Source organism: Tupaia chinensis, unplaced genomic scaffold, assembly GCF_000334495.1.
Source record: "Tupaia chinensis unplaced genomic scaffold, TupChi_1.0 Scaffold000350_1, whole genome shotgun sequence".
NCBI classification, from domain to species: domain Eukaryota; kingdom Metazoa; phylum Chordata; class Mammalia; order Scandentia; family Tupaiidae; genus Tupaia; species Tupaia belangeri.
In genome coordinates this window covers 1568184-1591449 of record NW_006159844.1, presented here as the reverse complement: position 1 = coordinate 1591449, position 23266 = coordinate 1568184, and the positions used below count along the sequence as shown (strand labels likewise).

At 40.6% G+C, this 23266-nt stretch overlaps 1 protein-coding gene across 7 annotated transcripts in view; it reads left to right on the top strand.

Moving 5' to 3' along the window:
• The first annotated feature begins 5863 nt into the window (after nt 1–5863).
• MIA2 (MIA SH3 domain ER export factor 2) overlaps nt 5864–23266 on the top strand; it is a 112456-nt gene continuing 95053 nt past the window's right edge. For 2 of the 7 annotated variants that reach the window (XM_006152342.3, XM_006152341.3), the window contains exons 1-4: nt 5892–5946; nt 12950–13256; nt 16879–17012; nt 21392–21478. In XM_006152342.3, coding sequence (XP_006152404.1) covers nt 13142–13256; nt 16879–17012; nt 21392–21478 — 336 coding nt within the window. In that variant the 5' untranslated portion in view covers nt 5892–5946; nt 12950–13141. Of the gene's footprint in view, nt 5947–12949; nt 13257–15990; nt 16010–16878; nt 17013–21391; nt 21479–23266 lie in introns of those variants that run through there. The other 5 variants (XM_006152340.3, XM_014589281.2, XM_014589282.2 and 2 more) reach the window with 4 other exon arrangements.

Genomic DNA, 23266 nt, shown 5'->3' with positions numbered 1-23266 from the left:
TAGATTTCAGTGTAAAATACACATTAGATTTCAGACTTACTATAAAAAAGAAAATGTGTAAAATATTTTTTAGATTTATTTATTTTTATTTATTATTATTATTTTTAATTTGCTACAGGGTACACGAACTCACCAGAGAGAGAGAGAGAGAGAGAGAGACCAGCAGTTGGCGTAATGGCTATGTCGCTGGACTCCCATGTAGTCGACCAAGGTTCGAGTCCCGGGCCCGGTGGCTTAAACTCACGCTGGGTGTGTGTGCATGCATGCCCAAGATCCTGAGAGGAGAACAGAGAAGGGATTGCGGCATGGCCATCCCCCCTGGGGGGGTGATTTCTCACTTTCTATCTCTCTGTCTCTCTGGCAAGCACATGTGCCCTGTAGCAAAAACTTCTCAAAAAATTTTGAAAAAAAATAAATAAAAGGAATTGGCAACAATTAATTAATTAATTAAAAGAGAGAGAGAGTGAGAAAGCAGGGTACCAGGTCTGGGATTCGAACCATGGACAACCATGTGGATATACAGTGTCTTAACCACCACACCACCTGCTGACCCCATAAAATATCTTATTAAAATTTTTATATTAATTACCATAGAGGGTCAAATAATGGCCCACCAAAGATTTCCATGTCCCACTCCCGAGACCCTATGAATATATTACATACATAACAGGACAAAGGAGAATGAAGGTTGAAGATAAAATCTAAGATTGCTAATCATTTTCCTAGCTTGGGTAGGAGAAAAAAAATTGGTAATCAATTGACCTTAAAATATGGAGAAGATCCTGAATTGTCTGGTAGACTCAATTACAAGGATTCTTAAAAGTGGAAGGGCAGATGTGACTGTAGAAAAAGGTACAGAGATAGAACATTATTGGCTTTGCAGATTGAGGGAGGAGGCCTCTAAGAAGCTGGAAAAGACAAGCAAATAAATTCTCCCCTAGGGTAGATTGCAGCCCTGCTGACACCTTGGGGTTTTGCCCAGTAAGATTTACGTTGGACCACTGACCCACTGACCTATGCAAAAATGAATAAATAAATTGTTTATTTGTTGTTTGTTTGTTTTGGTTGTCAGATGATCCTTCATTGAGATGTTTTCCTTTGTACTTCTTAACTAGCTGGGCATTTCACTGTGCCACTATTGATGTCATCTATTATGTCATAAGGGTGGCGGCCATGGACATTGCAGACCACAGACTGAGCTGTCCCCAGGATCTTTTATATAGTTCTAGAAAGTTATCTGGCTAAAGATTGGTGCCTCATCTGTCGGGCAATGTTGATAATCTCATCAAAAGTGATATTTCCACTATATTTAATGTCCGTCTGCTGCTTTCTGTCTTTTGGTGGTTCCTTGAGTGCTTTGATGATTAATGTGGAGGCAGAAGGTATCACTTCAATCTGGGCCTGTATATGCTGAATGGTCAGTTTCTTTCTTTTTTTTTTTTAACTTTATTAAAAGAATGAGTTTATTTCACATGTATATTTTTGTCTCCCCACCATTTCCATATCTGACCACCACTACTACCGTGTCCTATCATATTCCATACATACTTAAAACCAATGCAAGGGTAGAGTTCCATCTTTAAAAGCTAAGCAGGCACTTTGGACAACACATTCTTGGCAATGGGACCTGGACAACGTTTCTCAAACATGGTAAGGAAAGATCTCACTCTGCATTATAAAAATGACAACTGGATAGCAACTGTTATAGAAATGAAATAAGATGGAAAATTTTAACAAACTGTTTAAAGTATTTTCTCAAAGAGACTTCCTCCATTGCCAGAGATCTTGAATAGCCTCCTGGTAAGTCATCTGGAAGCAATTCTTCACGTAATTGATAAACTTGGCTACGGCTTTGGGAAGAGAACTACTGCTGCTGCTGCTTTTTTTTTTTTTTTTTTGGAGAGGTTTTTGCTACAGGGTGCAGACACTTACCAGAAAGACAGAGAGACAAAAGCGAGAAATCACCCCCTATGGGGGACGGCCATGCCACAATCCCTTCTCCTCCATTTTCCTCTCAGGATCTTGGGCATGCATGCACATGTGCCCAGCATGAGTTTAAGCCAACAGGTCTGGGACTCGAACCTTGGTCAACTACAGGGAGTCCAGCAACATAGTCATTACACCAACTTCTGGTTCCAGTGAAAATCTTGCATCTAAGGAGAAAGACTATTAGAAGAGTTTGCATTTTTGCTTTAATGTCTTCTGGAGAACTAGGTCCTTTGGTGTTTTAGGGTTTTTTTTTTTTTTTTTTTTTCTGTTTTGTTTTAGGTTTTGTTTTTTTTTTAAATGATTCTTTTTTTTTTTTTTTTTTTTTTTTTTTTTTGGTTTTTTTTTTTTTTTTAAAATTTTTTTTTTTTTTTTTTTTTTTTTTTTTTTTTAGGAGGTTTTCGCTACAGGGCGCGTGCGCTCTCCAGACAGACAGAGAGAGACATAGAGACAGAAAGTGAGAAATCACCCCCCCCAGGGGGGATGGTCACGCCGCAATCCCTTCTCGTCCATTCTCCTCTCGGGATCTTGGGCACGCACACACACACACCCGGCGTGAGTTTTAAGCCACCAGGTACGGGACGCGAACCGCGGTCGACTACGTGGGAGTCCAGCGACATAGCCATTACGCTAACTGCTGGTTCCCTTTTTTTAATGATTCTTGAGACCTTTTGATCTTGGCATTGCTGGGCTTTTCCATTTTGGTTTTATTTTTGACTATTTTTGCCATGAGTATCTTGTATAGATTTCTTCACTGAAGTTTTTTCTTCTGTTTCCTCATCTTCAAATTCATCATCATCATTATCTTCATCATCATCTTTATCAGCAGCAAGTTTTTTTTTTTTTTCTGTGGAACTTTGCTACCACCTCCAGGGTCAGATTGCTTTCCAGATATACTTAAGAGTTTCATGTCCTCTTCCTCTTCTGACTCTGCATCTTCCTCCAGAGCTACTAAGTGCTGTCCACTAATATGCACAGGCCCTGAACCACACTTCAACCTTAAGACCACAGGAAGTGTTATTTCGAAACCCCCAAGGAAAAGCATTAGCTATACAGACATTTTTAGTGTTGCCAGTGTTATTTTACTTGGACTGCCTTCATAATTCATTGCCTCTGCTTCAACAATGTGCAATACATCCTTTACACCAACCCCTAAACTGACCATTCTTAAAGATAAGGTTGCCATGTTCACAACCAAATGGCGGTCAAGGGCTCATGTCCATGTCCATCCAATCTTCCATGGAGTGGTGGCACAAGGCAGACAGAGGTTAATGACTACAGCTCTTGAAAATAGCTGTGCAGGATGGAATCACTCCAGGCCAGAATGGTCAGTAATCCTCAGACCTTTCCAGTCACTTAATTCAGTTACTTAGGTATACATTGTACAATTTGTCTTCTTGTTGTCTCGTCAATGTTATCACTGATGTTTTTTGGAGACAGACCCAGGGGGCTGTTCTTGGAGGCCAGGATAGATGTGACACCCACTTTGTCACTGGTGCACCTCAAGTATATTTAATCTCATTAGGATTGAACTTGGAAGGCATGGTGGAGGAAGCTGGTGTCAGATGAATCTGGATTCAGGAAAACCGAAGAAAGTTGCACCTGGACTTCCTCTGAGCTAAAAGTCAAAAGTAAATAAATTTGTTAAGCCACTGTTAGTAGTAATTTGTCACAGCAGTGAGCAGGAAATGAATAGTTGATTTCACCTGTTTCTTTTTACTTCTACTAGAAAATTACCTATGTGGCTCATCTTCTTTTTATTAGACAATACTGGTTTAGAATTGTGTGACTATGTGTTTTAAAGAGGTTTTTACCTTAGGGCATGTGTTCTCACCAGAGAGACACAGAGACAGTGACAGGGAAAGTGATAAATCAACACACATGGGGGATGGCCACACCACAATCCCATCTCCTTCATTCTCTTCCCAGGACCCAGTGACTTAAACTCATGCCAGGCATATATGTGTGCATGCCCAAGATCCCAAAAGGAGAAGAGGAGAAAGGATTGCAGTGTGGTCATTCCCCTCTGGGGGGTGATTTCTCGCTTTCTGTCTCTCTGTCTCTGTCTTCCTGGCAAGCTCACATGCCGTATACCAAAAACCTCTAAAAAAAAAAAAAAACCGTTTTGGGGTGGCATGGTGTATAAGGTGCTGGACTCCCACATGGCCTACCATAGTTTGAGTCCTGAACCTGGCATCTTGGTTTCTCACTCTCTTTCTCACTCTGTTGAGTACACATTCCCTGCAGCAAATTAAAAATAATAATAAAAAAAATAAACTTTAAATAATTTTTTTTTTTTAAAAAAAAGATTGTGCTGTGAAAAATGTAGATCGGGAGCCAGCTGGTGGCATGATGGTTTAGGCATCTGGATCCCACATGGCCAACTGCCTGGTTCCAGTCCCAGACTCTTGGTATGAAATAAACACCGGGTACATGTGCATGTGTGACCCCCAATTTTTTTAAAAAGAGATTTTTGCTATAGTTCTTGTGTGCTTGCCGGAGAGACACAGTGAGACATAGAGACAGAAAGTGAGAAATCACCCCCCAGATCCCTTCTCCTCCATTCTCCTCTCAGGATCTTGGGCACACACACACACACACACACACACACACACACACACATGTGCCCAGTGTGAGTTTAAGCTGCAGGGTCTAAGACTCAAACTGTGGTCAACTACGTGAGAGTCCAGCAACGTAACCATTACAACATCGGTTTGTCCTTGCCCAAAATCTTAAGAGGAAAAAAGGAGAAGAGGTTGCAACATGATCATTCCCCTTAGAGGTGCTTTCTTGCTTTCCCTCTTTCTGTCTTTCCAGTGAGCACATGTGCCCTTTAGCAGAAATTACCAAACAAAAAAAAAGAAAAGAAAAAAGAAGAAAAATGTACATCATAAATGGTTAATAACATTTTAAAATATTTTGAGTCTTGAGTAGATGTAAAATAAATTCCAAGGGTAATAGTTATTAAAAAAAATGCTGGACCAGCAGATGGTGTAATGGTTATATCACTGGACTGCCACATGGTCAACTGCGGTTCTAGTCTCAGACTTTGTGGCTTAAAATTCACACCGGGTGCATGTGTGTGCGTGCCCAAGATCCTGAGAGGAGATTGGAGAAGGGATTGTGATGTGCCCCTCCCCCTCCCAGGGGGTGATTTCTTGCTTTACCTTTTTCTTTCTCTGTGTCTCTGGCCAGTGCACATGCCCCATAGCAAAATAAATAAATTAATTAATTAATAAAATAAAATTAAAAAGCTTGAGGCATTTGTAGTTGTCTTCTAGGAAGGTATTACATTACGAGCTCAAGTTCTGGCTACTCCTGATGCTAAAAGGATGGGTATATTCAGTAGTGTAACTATAGTGAACTTAGTGGACACTGCCATTCTTTTTTTTCTCTCTCTTTTTTTGGAGAGGTTTTTGCTATAGGGCACGTGCGCTCACCAGACAGACAGAGAGAGACATAGAGACAGAAAGCGAGAAATCACCCCCCGGGGGGATGGCCACGCCGCAATCCCTTCTCTTCCATTCTCCTCTCGGGATCCTGGGCATGCACGCGCACGCGCCCAGCGTGAGTTTTAAGCCACCGGGTCTGGGACGCAAACCGCGGTCGACTATGTGGGAGTCCAGCAACATAGCCATTACACTAACTGCTGGTCCCGACACTGTCATTCCTGATAGTCAAAGTGGTTTCAAATGAAATCTTGTCTTCATCATCAGTAGCACATTGTTAATCAGTAACAGTTTGATGAGTTAAAATGGCATCATATGTTTATTCTTAGGTTAGTCAGAGTGTTTTTTAAACTAAATAGTAGGCTTATGTAGGCTGAGTCACTGAGTACTATCCTGTAGACACAGGCTTAGGAGAAGAATAAATATGTGTGCTCACCGCCTGCTAGATTTATTTTATTTCTAATCCCTTCTAGTCCAGGAGGAATCGGGGAGAGGAGGCGGCACTCAGAAGGTAGAGTTCTCCTCTACACCCTCATGTCATTCAGCCCTTACCCAAACTGCGGAGAGCGAGGCTTTTTGTTCTTTCCTTCCTGACCTTCCTGCTGCTTTCTGGTCTCTCCTCACTGCCACTCTCTGCCAGGATTTCACTAGGATCCAACACGAGATGGAAAGCACTTACATAAAAGCAAACCAAGTTGCTTGGTGGTGTGCTGGGTCACTCTGGGTCACGGAAAGTATTTTTGTGAAGAACATTTTAAAAGTAATTATTATGTTTACAAATGTCATTTAATTTATTGTGATGAAGCTAAATTTAGTTTTTTTCCTTATATGTTCAATGTCTGATCCACGTGATTGGATTTCTGACTCATGACTGAAAGCCACAAAAGATACATCTATTTGTGTAAGCATTCTCAACTTTGAACTGGTAGAAAGGCTCAAAGGTAACCTTTATTGGGGTTTTTTAATCTTGCTAAGATTAAAAGAGACAAAGACATATTTATTTTGCTCTCAACACTTTTATGTATTAAGTATCTTTCTAATCAGTTAAAGGATTAATAAATCTCATGAAGAGAATCACTATAATTAAGAATTTTCCATTTAATTCAGATAAATTTTTTACTTAAATTTTAGTTTTTTTGTTTTGTTTTGCTTTCGTTTTTATCGTTGTTTCTGAGAGATATTTGCTACAGGATGCATGTGCTCGCTGGAGATACAGAGAAAGACAGACAGAATGTGAGAAACCATTCCTTTCTCCTCTACTTTTCTGGAATTTAGGGCATGCATGCACACGCATCCAGCACGAGTTTCTAGCCACCAGATCTGGGACTCAAACCACGGCTGGCCATGTGGGAGTCCAGCCCCTTGACCACTATGCCACCAGCTGACTCCCTTATTATTTATTTATTTTTTTAAGATAAATTTTTGCTATAGGGCATGCATGCTTTCTAGAGAGAGAGGAAGTGAGAAATCACCCCCCTCAGAGAGAATGGCCACACCACAATCCCTTCTCCATTCTCCTCTCGGGATTTTGGGCATGTATGCAAACATGACTGGCATGAGTTTTAAGCCTCCTGGTCTAGGATTTGAACCATAGTTTACTACACGGGAGTCTATCCAGGTAACCATTATGCCATCTACTGGTCCCTATTTTTATTTTCTAATATAGGGTGCATACACTTACCAGAGAGAGACAGTGAGAGGAAAAGTGAGAAATCACCCCCTCTAGCGGGGATAGCTACACTGCAATCCCTTCTTCATTTTCCTTCTGGGATTCTGAGCATGCAGGCACATATGGCCAGTGTCATTTTCAAGCCACACACACACACACACACACACACACACACTCATGGCATGTTTTCACATTGCTGGGTCTGAGACTCAAACCATATGGTTGGTCGTGTGAAATCTGGCTGCCCTAACCACCAAGACACAGAGCTGGTTCAAGGGAACACTTACTTGTTACTTCCTCTTTTTTTTTAAAGAATTATTTTATTTATTATTATAATTATTTTAATTTGATCACAGAGAGAAAGAAAATGAGAAAGGAAGCCACCAGGTCCAGGACTCAAACCACGGTTGGTTATACGGGAGTCCAGTGTCTTAACCACCATGCCATGTGTTGTCCTAGAAACATTTATTTCTATGTCTCCGGGAAATATGGAAGATGGAGGAGAGAAAAAAAAGAAGGAAAATACTAGTAACAGATAAAGGTATTTTTATCTTATAAATCTTGGAAAGAAATGTATAAAAATACATAGTAATCATAAAGATATGTTCATGCAGAAATTTTATACTATAAGTTCTGTTGAAAATGTAATTGGACTAGCCCCAAAGTGCAGTGGTTAAGGGAGCTGCATCCCACATAGTCAACCATGATTTAAATCCTTGTCTTGAGGCTGGCAGGTGGCATGGTGGTTAAGGTCGCTGGACTCCAACATGGATGATCATGGTTTGAGTCCCGGACCTGGCGCTTCCTTTCTCACTTTCCATCTCTCTAGCTCTCACTCTGTCCCAGTATGGTAAAATTAAATAAATAAATGAATAAATAAAGTTAAATGAAATAATAATAATAAAAATCGTAGCCTTGATGGGTTGATGGTACAGGTATGTATATGTTCAAAATTCCAGTGGAAGGGAACCAGCAGTTAGCGTAATGGCTATGTCGTGGACTCCCACGTAGTCGACCGCGGTTCGTGTCCCAGACCCGGTGGCTTAAAACTCACGCCGGGCGCGGGCGCGTGCGTGCCCAAGATCCCGAGAGGAGAATGGAGGAGAAGGGATTGCGGTGTGACCATCCCCCCTGGGGGGTGATTTCTCGCTTGTCTCTCTCTGTCTGTCTGGCGAGCACACGCGCCCTACAGTGAAAATCTCTCAAAAAAAAAAAAATTCCAGTGGAAGACAGAAGTGAAGAAGGAATTGTGGCATGACCAGGCTCCACTGGGCATGCTTTCTCCCTCTCTCCCTTGTGAGTTCACACTCCCTCTGGCAATTAAAAAATGAAAATAAAAAGTATAATTTCTTGAGGAAGTAAAAAACATAAAGATACTGAGTTTTTGTGAATTAATTAATTTTTTTAAAATAATTATTTCATTTAACTTTATTTATTATTATTATTTTCCAGTTTGATCAGAGAGAGAGAGGCAGAGAGAGGGAAAGTGAGAAAGGAAGCCACCAGGTCCAGGATTTGAACCATAGTCGGCCACGTGGGAGGCCAGCACCTTTAACCACCATGTTACCTGCCAGCCCCAATTTATTTTTTCTTAACAAAGCTTGGGGCATGAGGTATTTAGGGATATGAACACCAAAAGAAAGAAAGAAGGGTGCTTGCATGGGGAAGGAATGGCAGCAGGGAATAAAGAAGGTATATAAATATATTATATTAACCCACAAGGTTCTTTATAATCCTAGGTTATTGATAATTGAAAATTAGTAGTAATACCAAATATTTCTAGATTGCTGCTCACTGATCTACCAATATATAGTAACTCGTTAAGCATCTGTGGGAAATCAAAGACTTTTTGTAGCCATACTTGCTGGCTATTTAAACTTAATTGTTTTTTTAACATTTATTTAATTGTTCTGATTTTCAAGCCACTGAGTTCGGGACTTGAACTGCAGTCAGACATGTGGGAGTCCAATGCCTTAACCACCACACCATCTGCTGGCCACAGACATTTAAACTTTTACTACTGCTGGGGCTGGCAGGTGGTGTGGTGGCTAAGAGTGCTGGACTCCCACATGGGAGGGCACATACCCTTGCTAAAGAGAGACAGAGAAATATATATAGAAAGGGATAGGGACACAGTAACTAACCACTAACCTCCCACCCTCCCCAGTGAGTTGTGATCACACCATAATTCCATCTCCTCTATCTCTTCATCCTACAGGATTTGGGGCATGCACGTACATGCACGTACATGTTTTTAAGGCATCAAGGTCAGGATTAGAACTGCAAAGTCGGCTATGTGGCATCCAGTTCTTTTAACTGCGCGGCCATGGAGCTGGCTCTGAATTCAATTCTTTTTGTCCAATTTTATACAGAAAAGAAAATGTAATTTAAAAAGAGTATTTGAATTTCTGTTTGAAATGAGAGAGCATTGAGGAAGTAGCTGAATATAGAATTTCATTTAGTCATAGGCTTGACTTGCTATTGAAGTTAGTTCATTTATTCATTCAGGTATGTATTTAGACATTTTTTTAGAGAGATATTTTTGTTCTAGAACATATCCGCTTGCCGGAGACACAGAATGAGAGAGAGAAAGTGAGAAATCACCCCCTCAGTTAGGACGGCCTCACCACGTATGCCAAGCTTTGAAACTGAAGAGCTGATCCTTTAAAAGGATCAGCTTTAAAGGATCCTTTAAAGATGTCTTTGACAATGTGGCTTATAGATTTGTGACGGTATTCAAGAAACTAAAATATCTGACAATGTCTTTTAAAAATGTCTTTGATAGTGTAACTTATAGATTTGTGAAGGTATTCAAGGAACTACCCTACACCTCTGTATGTGTGTTTGTGTACTACACAATGCTCTGTTGCAAGCCAGATAATCCTCAGATGCATGCTCTCCAGATTCTTTCAAACGAGATTAAAGTTTTAGCTCTGAGAGAGCAGCCTTCCTATTGGTCATTGCTTTTGGGAAACAAATGCATAAACACGCTTCCTTTTTATAAGATCTTGAAAGCAAAAAGTCCTTTGCCTTGGTTTGCTCAGGCATGGGTATTTGTGTTATTTGTGTCAGGCACTAGAGGGGAGTGTGGTGTCATTGCTAGGGCTGAATTCTGCCCTGAACTATCCTACAGGGAAGAGGTCCTTAGAAAAATATTTTCCCAATATTGAAAAGGGACAACCATGGTTTCCAAAAATCTGCTGAAATTTAACGTTTTGCACAAGTTTCCAATATTTATTGGGCTTTGATTTTTCAAGAGATAGTAGCACTCAGGTGACTTGGTTTGCATAGATCTATTATTCTAAAATGATAAATGCTCACCAACTTTTTTGTTCTTGTTTGCTGTAGGGTATTGTGCTTGCTGAGGGGAGAGAGAGAAACAGAGAGAGAGGGAGAGAGAGAAAGAAAGTGAGAAATCATCCCTCTGGGGGAATGGCTACACCCCAATTTTTTCTCCTTCATTCTCCTTTTGGGATTTTGGGCATGCATCACACATGCCTGGTGTGCTTTTCAAGCCACCAGGTCTGGACTCAAACCACAAAATCGGCCAAGTGGTATCCAGCCACCTTCACCACTACACCACCTGGCTGGCCTCAGTGCTCACGATTTTTTAAAAAAGGAAAGCTAAGGGGGATCAGCAGTTAGCGTAATGGTTATGTTGCTGGACTCCCACGTAGTCGACCGCGGTTCGTGTCCCAGACCCGGTGGCTTAAAACTCACGCTGGGCACGTGTGCGTGCGTGCCCAGGATCCCGAGAGGAGAATGGAGGAGAAGGGATTGCGGCATGGCCATCCCCCCTGGGGGGTGATTTCTCCCTTTCTGTCTCTCTGTCTCTCTCTGTCTGTCTGGCAAGCACACACACCCTATAGCAAAAACATCTCAAAAAAAAAAGAAAAGAAAAAAAGAAAGCCAAGGGAATAGTAGGTGGCCTGGTGGTTAAGGCACTGGACGCTCCCACGTGGCCGAACACGGTTTGAGCCCTTGCTTTCTCACTTTCTCTCTCTCTCTCTGGTCAAATTAAAATAAAATGAATGAATAAATAAAATTGAAATAGATAATTCTTAAAAAAGAAAGCCAAACAATTAAAAAATTATTAAGAAAAAATAAATATCATCTGTGATTATATTATACAATCCCAGCATATGAGAGATCATTTTTTCAGATCTCTTTCTCTCATTTTCTCTGTACTTATAGAACTATGCATACAATTTTAAATACATGGAATAATTCCCTACCTCCTGTTTCTGGAACAGTACTGTTGCAGAGTAGACATATTTCTCTTCTTTTTTTTTTTGGAGAGGTTTTCGCTATAGGGCGCGTGCGCTCGTCAGACAGACAGACAGAGACATAGAGACAGAAAGCGAGAAATCACCCCCCAGGGGGGATGGTCACGCCGCAATCCCTTCTCCTCCATTCTCTTCTCGGGATCTTGGGCACGCATGCACACGCGCCGGGTGTGAGTTCTAAGCCACCAGGTCCGGGACGCAAACTGCGGTCGACTACGTGGGAGTCCAGCGACATAGCCATTATGCTAACTGCTGGTTCCCCAGAGTAGACATATTTCTGTGGCAAATATTTGATTCTTGCAGGTAAAGCAGTGGTTATGAGTATGGGGTGTCACAGTGCCTAGTTAAATCTCTCCACTCATTATGTGCCAATGGAAGGGATTTGTGCCTTAGTTTCCTTATATGCAAAAATGTGAGTGATAATATTAACTATCTCAGAAAACTGGGGTGAAGGTTAAATCAGTTTATTTATTTATTTATTTATAAAAACCTTGGGAGAGTGTTCTTATACTCATCAGAGAGAGGGGGCGCAGAGAGAGAAAGAACCTCCAATTCCCATAATTTCCTCCTCTCTTTTTTTCCCATAAGCACACATGTCTGGCATATTCCTTAAGTCTCCAGAGTCAGGATTTGAACCACATAGTCAGCAATGTGGGATTCAGCTCCCTCAACCATCAGGCCATCAGATCACCTCCAAATCATGTATTTAAGAACTTAAGATATAACCAGGAACATATTATGATTCTTAACCAAATACTACAATTATAAACATTTTTTCTTTTTTTTTTAAATGCATTTATTTTATCTATTTTTTGCAATAGGGCATGTGCACTTACTGGAGAGAAACCAAGAGAGGGAGAGAGAAAGTGAGAAAGCACCAGGTCTAGGACTTGAATCATGCAGTTGGCCCTGTGGGCTCCAGCTGCTTTAACCATCATGCCATCTGGCTGGCCCAAATGCCACCAATTTTATTTTCTTTTTCTCTTTTTCTTTTTTTTAGAGGTTTTTGCTATAGGGCGCGTGCGCTCGCCAGACAGAGAGAGAGAGAGAGACAGAGACAGAGACAGAAAGCAAGAAATCTCCCCCAGGGAGAATGACCACGCCGCAATCCCTTCTCCTCCGTTCTCCTCTTGGGATCTTGGGCACACTCGCACACGCACCCGGCGTGAGTCTAAACCTGCTGGGTCTGGGACTTGAACCTCCATCGACTGCGTGGGAGTTCAGCTACATAACATTATGCTCTCTGCTGGTCCCGATGCCACCGAATTTAAGTTCATAACAACACTGAAGAGTTTTAAATATGAAAGTGGAATTTTTTTTTCAAATAATTTTCGTTTTGGTATTTCAAAACCACGCTTTTAATATCAAGTGTTACTGCTTCTACATACAATTATATTCTTCTTCCATTGAAGTTAGTATTTAAGAATGGTCTTGTCCAACGCAAGGTGCCTTTAAGTGTGGCAGTTTCACATGGTCTACATTTCTAAGACATTAGCCCCAACTGAAAATACCTGTTAATTATTAAACCCTATGTATTATCTGGATACCTGACACTGCAGATTGAGAACAGTGTTTCTCCCTCAAGTTAAGCCCACACATCGATAGAAAATGTGACTGTGAAGTGATTGAAAAATCCTACGATCTTTTTACTTACAATGAAGAGAGAGGGCATCTCCTGCTTGGACTGGCATACCTACCACTGAAACAGTTGGCTTAAACCTTGTTTGGAATTCCTGGTTGCTTGTTGTAGCATGGCGGAGTTTGCAGTTCACAGAATCCTTCTTCTGGTTATTTATCTGACAAAGTGTCTAGAGGGTACAAAACTGCTGGCAGACCTTAAAAAATGTGGCGACGTGGAATGTGAAAGTAAGTTTATTCCCCCCTTCTTTTCCTCTTAAATTGAGTCTCTGAAATGACATAAAATGTTATTGTGGACATGCATGATAAATGAATATTAATATCATTCAGAAATATTTGAATTATGAATTATGGCTCAGCTTAAAAAATGCTGGAAGCAAAGCAATTGTAGTGATATTTAATGTATGTGTACAAATAGTATTTAATATAGATAGTTTTTATAATGGATGTACAAATGGCCTAATATAGAAATATACTAGAAGTTATATGATTAATCCATACCTTAGAAACAAATGAATCATCAATTTTACTATTTAAAATATATATATATAATTGACTTGAATATATGAAAGACATTAGGCCATTTGCAATGTTTTATTCATGAAGTTTTTCTACTTGTAGTTTTTATTTCACAGTCAGCACTTTCTAATTATCATGAGCTTATTAAAGTGTTTCTATTATAAACCATAATGATTTATTCTGCTAACTTTATCAAATGTTAATAATTTCTGTGCTTACTTGTTAAAAATGCTGAAATCAGTGTTAGGATTAAATATAATTTTATTTATATCACTGAATATTAAGCTTCCTATATCTACCATAAGAAAATTATCTTCTGTTTTCTTAAAAACTTAATTTATGGACCAGGCAGGTGGTTAATTTATGGACCACCTGGTGGTTAAGGTGGCTGGATCCCACATGGCTGACTGTGTGGTTTGAATCCTGGACTCGGAATCTTGAAAAACTTGCTGGGCACATGTGTGTGCATGCCCAAAATTATGAGACGAGAAGGGAAGAGAAGAGACTGTGACACAGCCATCCCCTCTGGGGGGGTGATTTCTCGTTCCCTTCCCCTCCTCTGTGATCAAACAGGCCTTCTAGCAAAGATGACAAAAAAATATTTTCTGTTATTTTAGCATTATGGTACAAAATAAAATTGAATCTCAATATATTGGAGTTTTTATTTTTTTTCTTACTATATGTTTTTGCCATAGGACATGTGCACTCACTGGAGAGACAGAGAGACAGAGAGAGGGAAAGTGAGAAATCACCCCATAGTGGGATAGTCATATTGCAATACCTTCTCTTGCATTCTTTTCTTGGAATTTTGGGCACTCACACACATGTGCCTAGTTTTAATTTCAAGCCTCCAGTTCTGGGACTCCATCTACGTCCAGTCACATGGGAATCCAATGTCTTAACCACCACTGCTAGCCCCTAGAGTTGCTTTAAATAAATCCTTTATTTCCAATATATGAAAATTATTTCTGTTTGGCAACATGTAAATTAAAAATACAGAATGTTACTCGTATCCACATAAATAATCTATAAAAATCGGGTTCATGTGCTTGATTGAGAGAGATAGAGGGAAAGTGAAAGATCATCCCCTGGGGTCAGTCATGCTGAAATCCCTTCTCCTCCATTCTTCTCTTGGGATTTTTGGCACAAACTTGAGCCTGGCATGATTTTCAAGTCACTGGATCTGGACTCCAACTGTGGTCAGCCATATGGGATTCCAGTATCTCAATCACCATGCCACCACATATTTTAATAGACAGAGAAGTTTAGTAGATAATGTTTTATGATAATAACCTTTCTTTCTCTTTAAATTTTGCTACAGGGCATGTGTGCCCACCAGGAAGAGAAAGAGAGAGACAGAGAGAGAGGGAGAGAGAGAGAAAGTGAGAAATCACCCTGGGGGTGTAGAGGGGGTGATGGGCATGCTGCAATCCCTCTCCTTCACTCTCCTCTAAGGATTTTGGGCATGCACGCACATGTGCCCAGAGTGTTTTTCAAGTCTCCACATCCAGGACTAAAACAGCCCCATTGGCTACATGGGATCCTGTTGCCTTAACTACCATGCAGTCTGCTGGTCCCTTTTACCTCTTTATATTGCAAGCTCATTTTAATATCCATAGAGTCAGACACAGAACATGAAAAAGAAACATTTAAAGAGCCAGCGGTAGCAGGTGGTTGAGGTGCTGGACTCCTACATGGTTGACTGTGGTTTGACTGGATCTGGTAGCTTGAAAATTATGCCAGGCATGTGTGTGTGTGTGTGTCTAAAAGTCTCAAGAGAAGAATGGAGGAGAAGGGATTACAGTGTGGCTGTTCCCCTTGGGGGATGACTTTTCACTTTCCCGCTCTCTGTCTCTGTCTCTTCTGTCTCTCTTTGATGAACACATGTACCCTATGGCAAAAACCTTAATAAAAAAAAAAGAAAAGAAAAGAAAGAAAGAAAAGGGAACATTCACTTTTATTATTTTTTTTTGGAGAGGTTTTTGCTATATGGCACGTGTGCTCGCCAGAAAGACAGAGAGAGACAGAGAGACAGAAAGCGAGAAATCACCCCTTGGAGGGATGGCCACACCACAATCCCTTTTCCTCCATTCTCCTCTCTGGATCGTGGGCACACACACACATGCACCCGGTGTGAGTTTAAGCCACCGGGTCCGGGACTTGAACCGTGATTGACTACATGGGAGCCCAGCAACATAGCCATTATGCCAACTGCTGGTCTCGGAAACATTAAAATTTATACTAATTTATAATGTCATTTTAACTTTAATGACTTAATCAAAATGTTTTATTTTACACATGACAGTGTAATTACAGTAGTTAATATAGTTTGTGAATTACTTTGGATGTTAAAGGACTGAATCTAGCTCTTGTGATTATTATTCATTCATAGCTATTGAGAGCCTACTATGTGCTGGGTCTAGGGAGTGAGCGTTGCGCATCTAAGAGGAATAAAGTAAAATGTAAGAAGCTTTTTGTTCTCTACGAATTTTCATCCTAGTGGATAGGGCCAAGACAGGCCAGTATGAAGTGGTAAACTGCGATCCAATGTAGTAAGGGTAATAGGTTTTAATGAAGCTCAGAAAAGGGACAGTCAGAGTAGCCTGGAATGATCAGGAAGACCTCATTAGTGGAAGTAAAATATGGGTTCAGTATATGAAAGGCTTTTAGGTTGAGGAAAGAGCAGGGAGGAAAAATCAGGAGCTCAGAATAATGAAGGGGATGTTGCAGTGAAAAGAACCTCAGTGCAACTCTGACACCACCAGGGCTGTGTGAGCAACTCTCTGAGCCTTAACTAAGGGCTCATTTGTTAGACTGAGATGATTTACCACATAGATCTGTTTTGAAAATGTAATAAAATAAAAATATGGACATGTTTATCATAATGCCTGGAGTATCACAGGTGCCATTAAGAAAACTAATCTTCTCATTCCTTACTGACTGGAGAATGATAGTAACCTATTTCAGGGACAATGGATAGAATAGTTTGATTGTAGTCCTGAAGAATAGGGGGAGGTCCTTTAGATAGGGGAGGGAGACCAGGTTATGGACAGCCTTGGAATCAAGTCAAAAAGCTTAGACTTGACTGTGTACAGCTGGAAGTCTATGTAGATTTTTGAGGCCATAACTGATATAAAGAAATTAGCATTTGGAAAAATTGGGTTGTTGGGAAAGTCATGATGTATTTTTTCTATGTCAAAATGTGCCATGACTAAATGTGTCATGATTTTTCCAACAACCCAATGCAAAGGCCGGATTGGAGGAGGGTAAGATGGAACAGGGGAAATAACATTTTAACTTAGTGTGTATGTTTCTTTACATGTTTACATAGCTTTAATAAGCAGAGTCTCAGCCACGAGAGATTACAGAGGACCTGATTGCCGATACCTGAACTTCACTAAGGGAGAAGAGATATCTGTGTATATAAAACTTGCAGGAGAAAGGGAAGATTTGTGGGCAGGAAGTGTAAGTATCGGTTTTAAAAATTGAATGCTGAATGAATGACCAACTTGCATAAGGGTATCTACTTTTAATTTTTAAAGAAACAAAGAATTTCAAAGCATCATATAAAAATATTTAAAAGCCCTTAATATATTCAAATAAAGAAAAAAATGACTATGTGGTGCTTCCAAAATTTCTGTTAAAAAGTGGATGTTGGGAAGATAGCCTGGTTGGGGTGGAGAGCTGAGAGAATGCCTTAGTATGCATAGCTGTTTTGGTTTTGGTTTTGGTTTTACTACAGGGTGCTTGCAATCATCAGAGAGAAAGAGAGGGAGAGGAGAAAGTACCCTCCGTGAGAAACGATCATATCACAATCCCTTTTCCTCTAACTCTTACAGGATTTTGGACTTTCATGCTCATTGGTCAGGCATGTTCCTCAATCTGCTGGATCTGGACTTGAACTGTGTGGTTGGCCATGTGGGATCTGCTGCCTTAACCTTTAGGCCATGAAGCTAAGCCTACACTTTTTTGTTTGTTTGTTTGTTTTGCCTTAGGGTATGTGTGCTCATGGAGAGGGACAGAGAGAGATGGGAAGTGAGAAATCACCCCCAGGAGAGGATGACCATACTGCAGTTCCTTTTCCTCCATTCTCCTCTCAGGATCTTGGGCACATATGCACACTCATATGTCATGATTTTCAAGCCACTGGGTCTGGGACTTGAACCATGCAGTCTGCCATGTGGGATCTAGCACCTTAATCACCACACCATCTGCTTGGCTTCAGCCCACACAATTTTTTTTTAAAGAATTATTTATTTAATTTTATTTATTATTATTTTAAAAAATTAGCTATGGTATGTCTACTTATCAGACAGAGAGAGAGAAAAAAAAAGTGAGAGAGCAAGCTGCCAGGTATGGGATTTGAACCACAGTAAGCCAGGTGGGAATCTAGCACTTTAATCACCATGCTACCTGCTGACCTTCAGCCCACATAGTTTTTAAAATTAGATTTTATATTTATTTGGAGAGATCTGGGGAGTACTGACTGAGATTATGGGATGATGAGGCACCCCCAGCCACTTCCTGGTGCTGCCAGTGATCAAAATTTGGAGAGACAAGTACATTTTAGCTAATCAGATGAAAAGATACGTCTTTTTGAGCAAATAAAGAGCTGAGTTGTTATTAAAGAGACCTTCAGAAATGTTGGGCACCTAGAGAAGCTAGGTGTAGGAATTTTTCTGGGCGGGGTGGGGGGGTGAATACCCAACTAGGAGAGCCTTTTATTTGGCCCAAAGTCCTAGTACACTGAAATTCCTAGAGACCTGTATCATCTCTGAATCTATAAGATAAGAAAATTAATGATGAATGTTTTCATTTGAAAGTTTGTATCTTTGATTCATTGTGCTTTAATGCAAAGATGCTATGACAAGTGATTTCACTCCCAACCAACTTCAGACATATATCACTTCCATACTGCATATGCATCGGTCTTTCCCTTGTCAGCCTCTGTGTTCACTGTCCAAAGGAGCAAATTCTACAGCAATCCTTCTTTTCCTATCAAAGGCAGTAGGACCAAACCTTTGGTTGTTACTAATGTGTCTGGCTTCTTCAGCTTGCAAGATTCTTTCTGCTTAGAGTGCCTTTAAAATGCCAGTCTGTGTCTTGAATGCATTGGAGGCATTCTGTGCAGTCATAAAATGACACAGTAGGTGTTTACTACATGTGGAAATAACAGTGTTTAGTTTGTGGAGCCAGAGTCAAGTCTCAAGCACTCTTTGTGCATTAGCTATTTAGTCCACGCAGATACATGTTCAAGGAATCCTACGGGGACTCACAGGCTGTCAGCTTCCTAACACGTGCCACGAATGAAGAGCTAGAAGAATCACACTTGAGGGCTAATGGTGTTGGATCAGAGGATGAAAAGAATTATGGTTTTTTTTTTTTCTTATTTAGAGATTTTGCTATAAGGCATGTGTACTCACTGGAGAGACAGAAACAGAGAGAGAATGTGAGAAATTAACCCCTGGGGGGATGGCTACGCCACAATACCCTCTCCTCCATTTTCCTCTTGGGATTTTGGGCATGCATGCACATGTGCCTGGCATGTGTTTCAAGTCACCGGGTCCAGGACTTGAATGGTGGTCAGCCATGTGGGAGTCCAGTGCCTTAACCATGTTGCCACTTGCTAGACCCATTCTTTTTTTTTTTTTTCTTTTTTTGGAGAGGTTTTTGCTATAGGGCGCGTGCGCTCACCAGACAGACAGAGAGAGACATAGAGACAGAAAGCGAGAAATCACCCCCCAGGGGGGATGGTCACGCCGCAATCCCTTCTCCTCCATTCTCCTCTCGGGATCTTGGGCACGTACGCACACGCGCCCGGCGTGAGTTTAAGCCACCGGGTCCGGGACCCGAACCGCGGTCGACTACGTGGGAGTCCAGCGACATAGCCATTACGCTAACTGCTGGTCCCTGGACCCATTCTTTTTTAAAGGATTATTTTATTTAACTTTATTTATTTATTTATTTATTTTAATTTGACCAGATAGGGACAGAGTGAGAGGGAGAGAGAAAGGGAAAGCAAGAAAGCAAACTGCCAGGTCTGGGACTCAAACTGCGGTCGGCCATGAGGGAGTCCAGCGCCCTTAACCACTACACTACCTGCTGGCTCCCATGAAATAGATTCTTTAAACTTTAACAGAAGTAGCAAATGGGCCGAAAGTGGTTGTGTGAAGCCTTCATTCTTAGGGGACATCCAACACGTGTTTGAACTGGGTTAGGAAGATCTTTATTACCAAGTTACTCAGAAAAGTTAAATGGGACTGAATCCTTTCTGGAGGACTTGTGGACATTTACTATCTTGATGAATCCATCTGTGGCCCTTCAGAGTTTAAATCTCTTACCTGAATTTGCTGAAAATTACTTGAAAATGCTGAATATGTCACAGCCCCAACGAGCGTGGCTTGCTACTGCCGTCTCTTTGCCTTTCGCATTTACTAATATAAATCTGTGATCCATCTGTACAAGGAAGGGCATTAAAGAACATAAAAAGTGGAGGGCAGATGGCGTAATGGCTACATTGCTGAACTCCCATGTAGTTGACTGTGGTTCCAGTCCTGGACTTGGTGGCTTAAATTCATGCTGGGTGCATGTGCGTGCATGCCCAAGATCCCGAGAGGAGAATGGAGAAGGGATTGTGGCATGGCCATCCCCCCTGGGGGGTGATTTCTTGCTTTCTGTCTCTCTGTATCTCTCTGTCTTTCTGGCGAGCTCATACACCCTCCAGCAAAAACCTCTCCAAAAGCAAAAAGTAGAACCAGCAGGTGGCATAGTGGTTAAGGTGCTGAACTCCCACATGAATGTGGTTCAAGTAACTGACCTGGTGCCTTGCTTTCTTGCTTTCCCTTTCTCTCTTTCTCTGGTCAAAATAAAAATAAAAAATAAATTTAAGAAAAGGAAAAAAAAAAAAGATAAGTGGAATTAAATAAATCCCTCCTCCAAATGTCCTTCCCCAGGCCCCACTCCTCCACACACACCACATCTGGTATTCACACCCATCTCTTGTGTTTGTACATCCTTTAGTCAATCAGTTTCAGTCATAGAGTGTGGATACTCGGTATATATTAAGTGGGGATATACAATGTCTCTTCTTCATAGCCTGGCTTGCTTCACTCAGCAGTGGATATGGAGGCAGAGCATTGACGGGATGGGGAGCTGTAGTGTTATCTATTGAAGATATTTTGATCAACTGGACTGGGGAGAAATGGTCACATATTGAAATGTTCACTTTGTAAGCTAAATAATGTGATCGAATGTATAAAATAATTTTAAAAAACTTCTTAAAAAAAGAACATAAAAGGAAAGAAAATGAGTATGTGGGCAGTTTTCTTTCTGCCATTTGAAATGGGCATCTTACAGTTTGGCTCTGTGTTCCTTTAAATCTATGCTTTGTTGTGAATAAAAAAAAGAATATGACTTCATTCACTGTCTTTTAGGTGGAAATTGGCAGCCAATTAGTGCATGTGATTTAAGTAGACAAATAAAAGTCTAGAAAACAGGGCAGAATTTGACTTGGGGCCAGCAGATGCCATAATGGTTACGTTGCTAGACTCCCATGTAATTGACCACAGTTACAGTTGTGGATCTGGCAGCTTAAAACTCGCACCAGGTGCATGTGCATGTGTGCCCAAAATACCAAGAAGAGAATGGAGGAGAAGGGATTGCAGCATGGCCATCCCCCCCAGGGAAGTAATCTCTCACTTTCCCTCTGTCTCTTTCTGTCTCTCTGGTGAGCGCATATGCCCTTTGGCAAAAATCTCTCTAAAAAAAAAACCAAAAACTAGGCTCAATAGTTGTTACTGCTTTGTGCATTTTTCCTTGACTGTTTTTGTTCTTCATTTTGATAGAAAGGAAAGGACTTTGGATATTTTCCCAGAGATGCAGTCCAGATTGAAGAGGTGTTCATAACTGAGGAAGTTCAAATATCAACTAAAGTGAGTAAGCTCATTCTCAATTATTAATTAAATTTAAAATTTCTTGGCTAAAACAGCTTTCCTTAGTATAAGCGTCTATTGAATATGTAACTTGTATAATGAATGCATAAAATAGTTGGTCTGGGTAATTACTTTAGGAATAGTTTGAGTATGTGAATAAAGTCAGGTAAGGCAAGCTTCACGGCAGTCAAAGATTCTGCCTTCTGAACAACTAACAGATAGATCCTAGTCGCTAAGAGCATGGATTCTGGAGGTGGACTGAGTACAAAGCCTGGCTCTGTCACTTACTAGCTATGTGGATTTGTATGACTTCATTTTCTTTTTTCTTTTAAAGAATTATTTTATTTATTTATTTATTTATTTATTTATTTATTTGACCAGTGAGGGACAGAATGAGAGAGAGAGAGAAAGTGAGAAAGCAAGCCGCCAGTCTAGGACTCGGAACAGTGGTTGGTCATGTGGGAATCCAGTGCCCTTAACCACCACACCACCTGCTGGTCCATATGACTTAATTTTCTTAATTGTAAAGTAGAAGTGATTAGTATAATAGAGCTATCTCAGATTAATGAGGAATAAATGAGCATATGTAAAATACATAGAACAGTACTTAGGAGGTGTTATGTGTTAGATATTATTAATCACACTATAGTTGATCAAAGTTTATTTCCCACTGCACTCCCTAGGTCTAATATTTGTTCCACCTCTTTTGTTGTTGAAGTTGTTGTTGTTGTTGCTGTTAGTAATTATTTTATTTAACTTTCTTTATTTTATTTTAATTTGACCAAAGAGGGACAGAGTGAGAGAGAGAGAAAGTGAAAAAGCAACCTGCTAGGTCTGGTATTCAAACAGTGGTCAGACACATGGGAGTCCAGTGCCCTTAAATACCATGCCACATGCCAGCGCTGCTGTTGGAGTTTTTAATGAGCTCGATAATAAGAAAGGGAATCAGAAGATGAATTTTCAATATATGAACTCGGCTACTCATTTTATTCAGATTTGAGTTAAGCCAATTTACCTTAAACGAAGTCAGAATGAAGTGAGTCTGTCTAGTTCAACAAGCTCTATTTTCTGGCTCTTTCCCAGTACAAACTCTGGGATTAGCTGTCCATTTACTGAATAATAACTGGTCCTGTCACTTCTGTGTCTAAAAAGTGTCTAGAATGTATTGTCTCTTTTTTATCTCTATTGTCACTTCAGCCCTAATCCAACGCACCACTGTCTCTTGATTAAAATATTGTACTATTAAAGAAAAAACAAATCTCTAGTAGTTTTGTAACTGTTCTCTTTGCCTCTGCTTTTTGTCTTTTTCCAATTAATTCTTTTTGTTTGTTTGTTTTACAATTATTTTTTTTTTTGTAGAGATTTTTGCTATAGGGCACATGCGGTCTCCAGAAAGACAAAGAGAGACAAAGAGACAGAAAATGAGAAATCACTCTTCAGGGAGGAATAGGATGACCATGCTGCAATCCTTTCTCCTCCATTCTCCTCTCGGGATCTTGGGCATGCACACACACGCCCGCCATAAGTGTAAGCCACCGGGTCCAGGACTCAAATCGCGGTCGACTACATGGGAGTCCAATGATGTAACTATTATGCCATCTGCTGGTCCTACAGTTATTTTTTATTCAACCTTATTTATTATTATTATTTTTAAATCTGACCAGAGAAATACAGAGAGAGAGAGAAACCAAGAAAGCAAGCAAGCCACCAGGTTAGGGACTTGAACCATGGTTGGCTATGTGGGAGTCCATCCAGCACCTTAACTACTATGCCACCTGCTGCACCCCA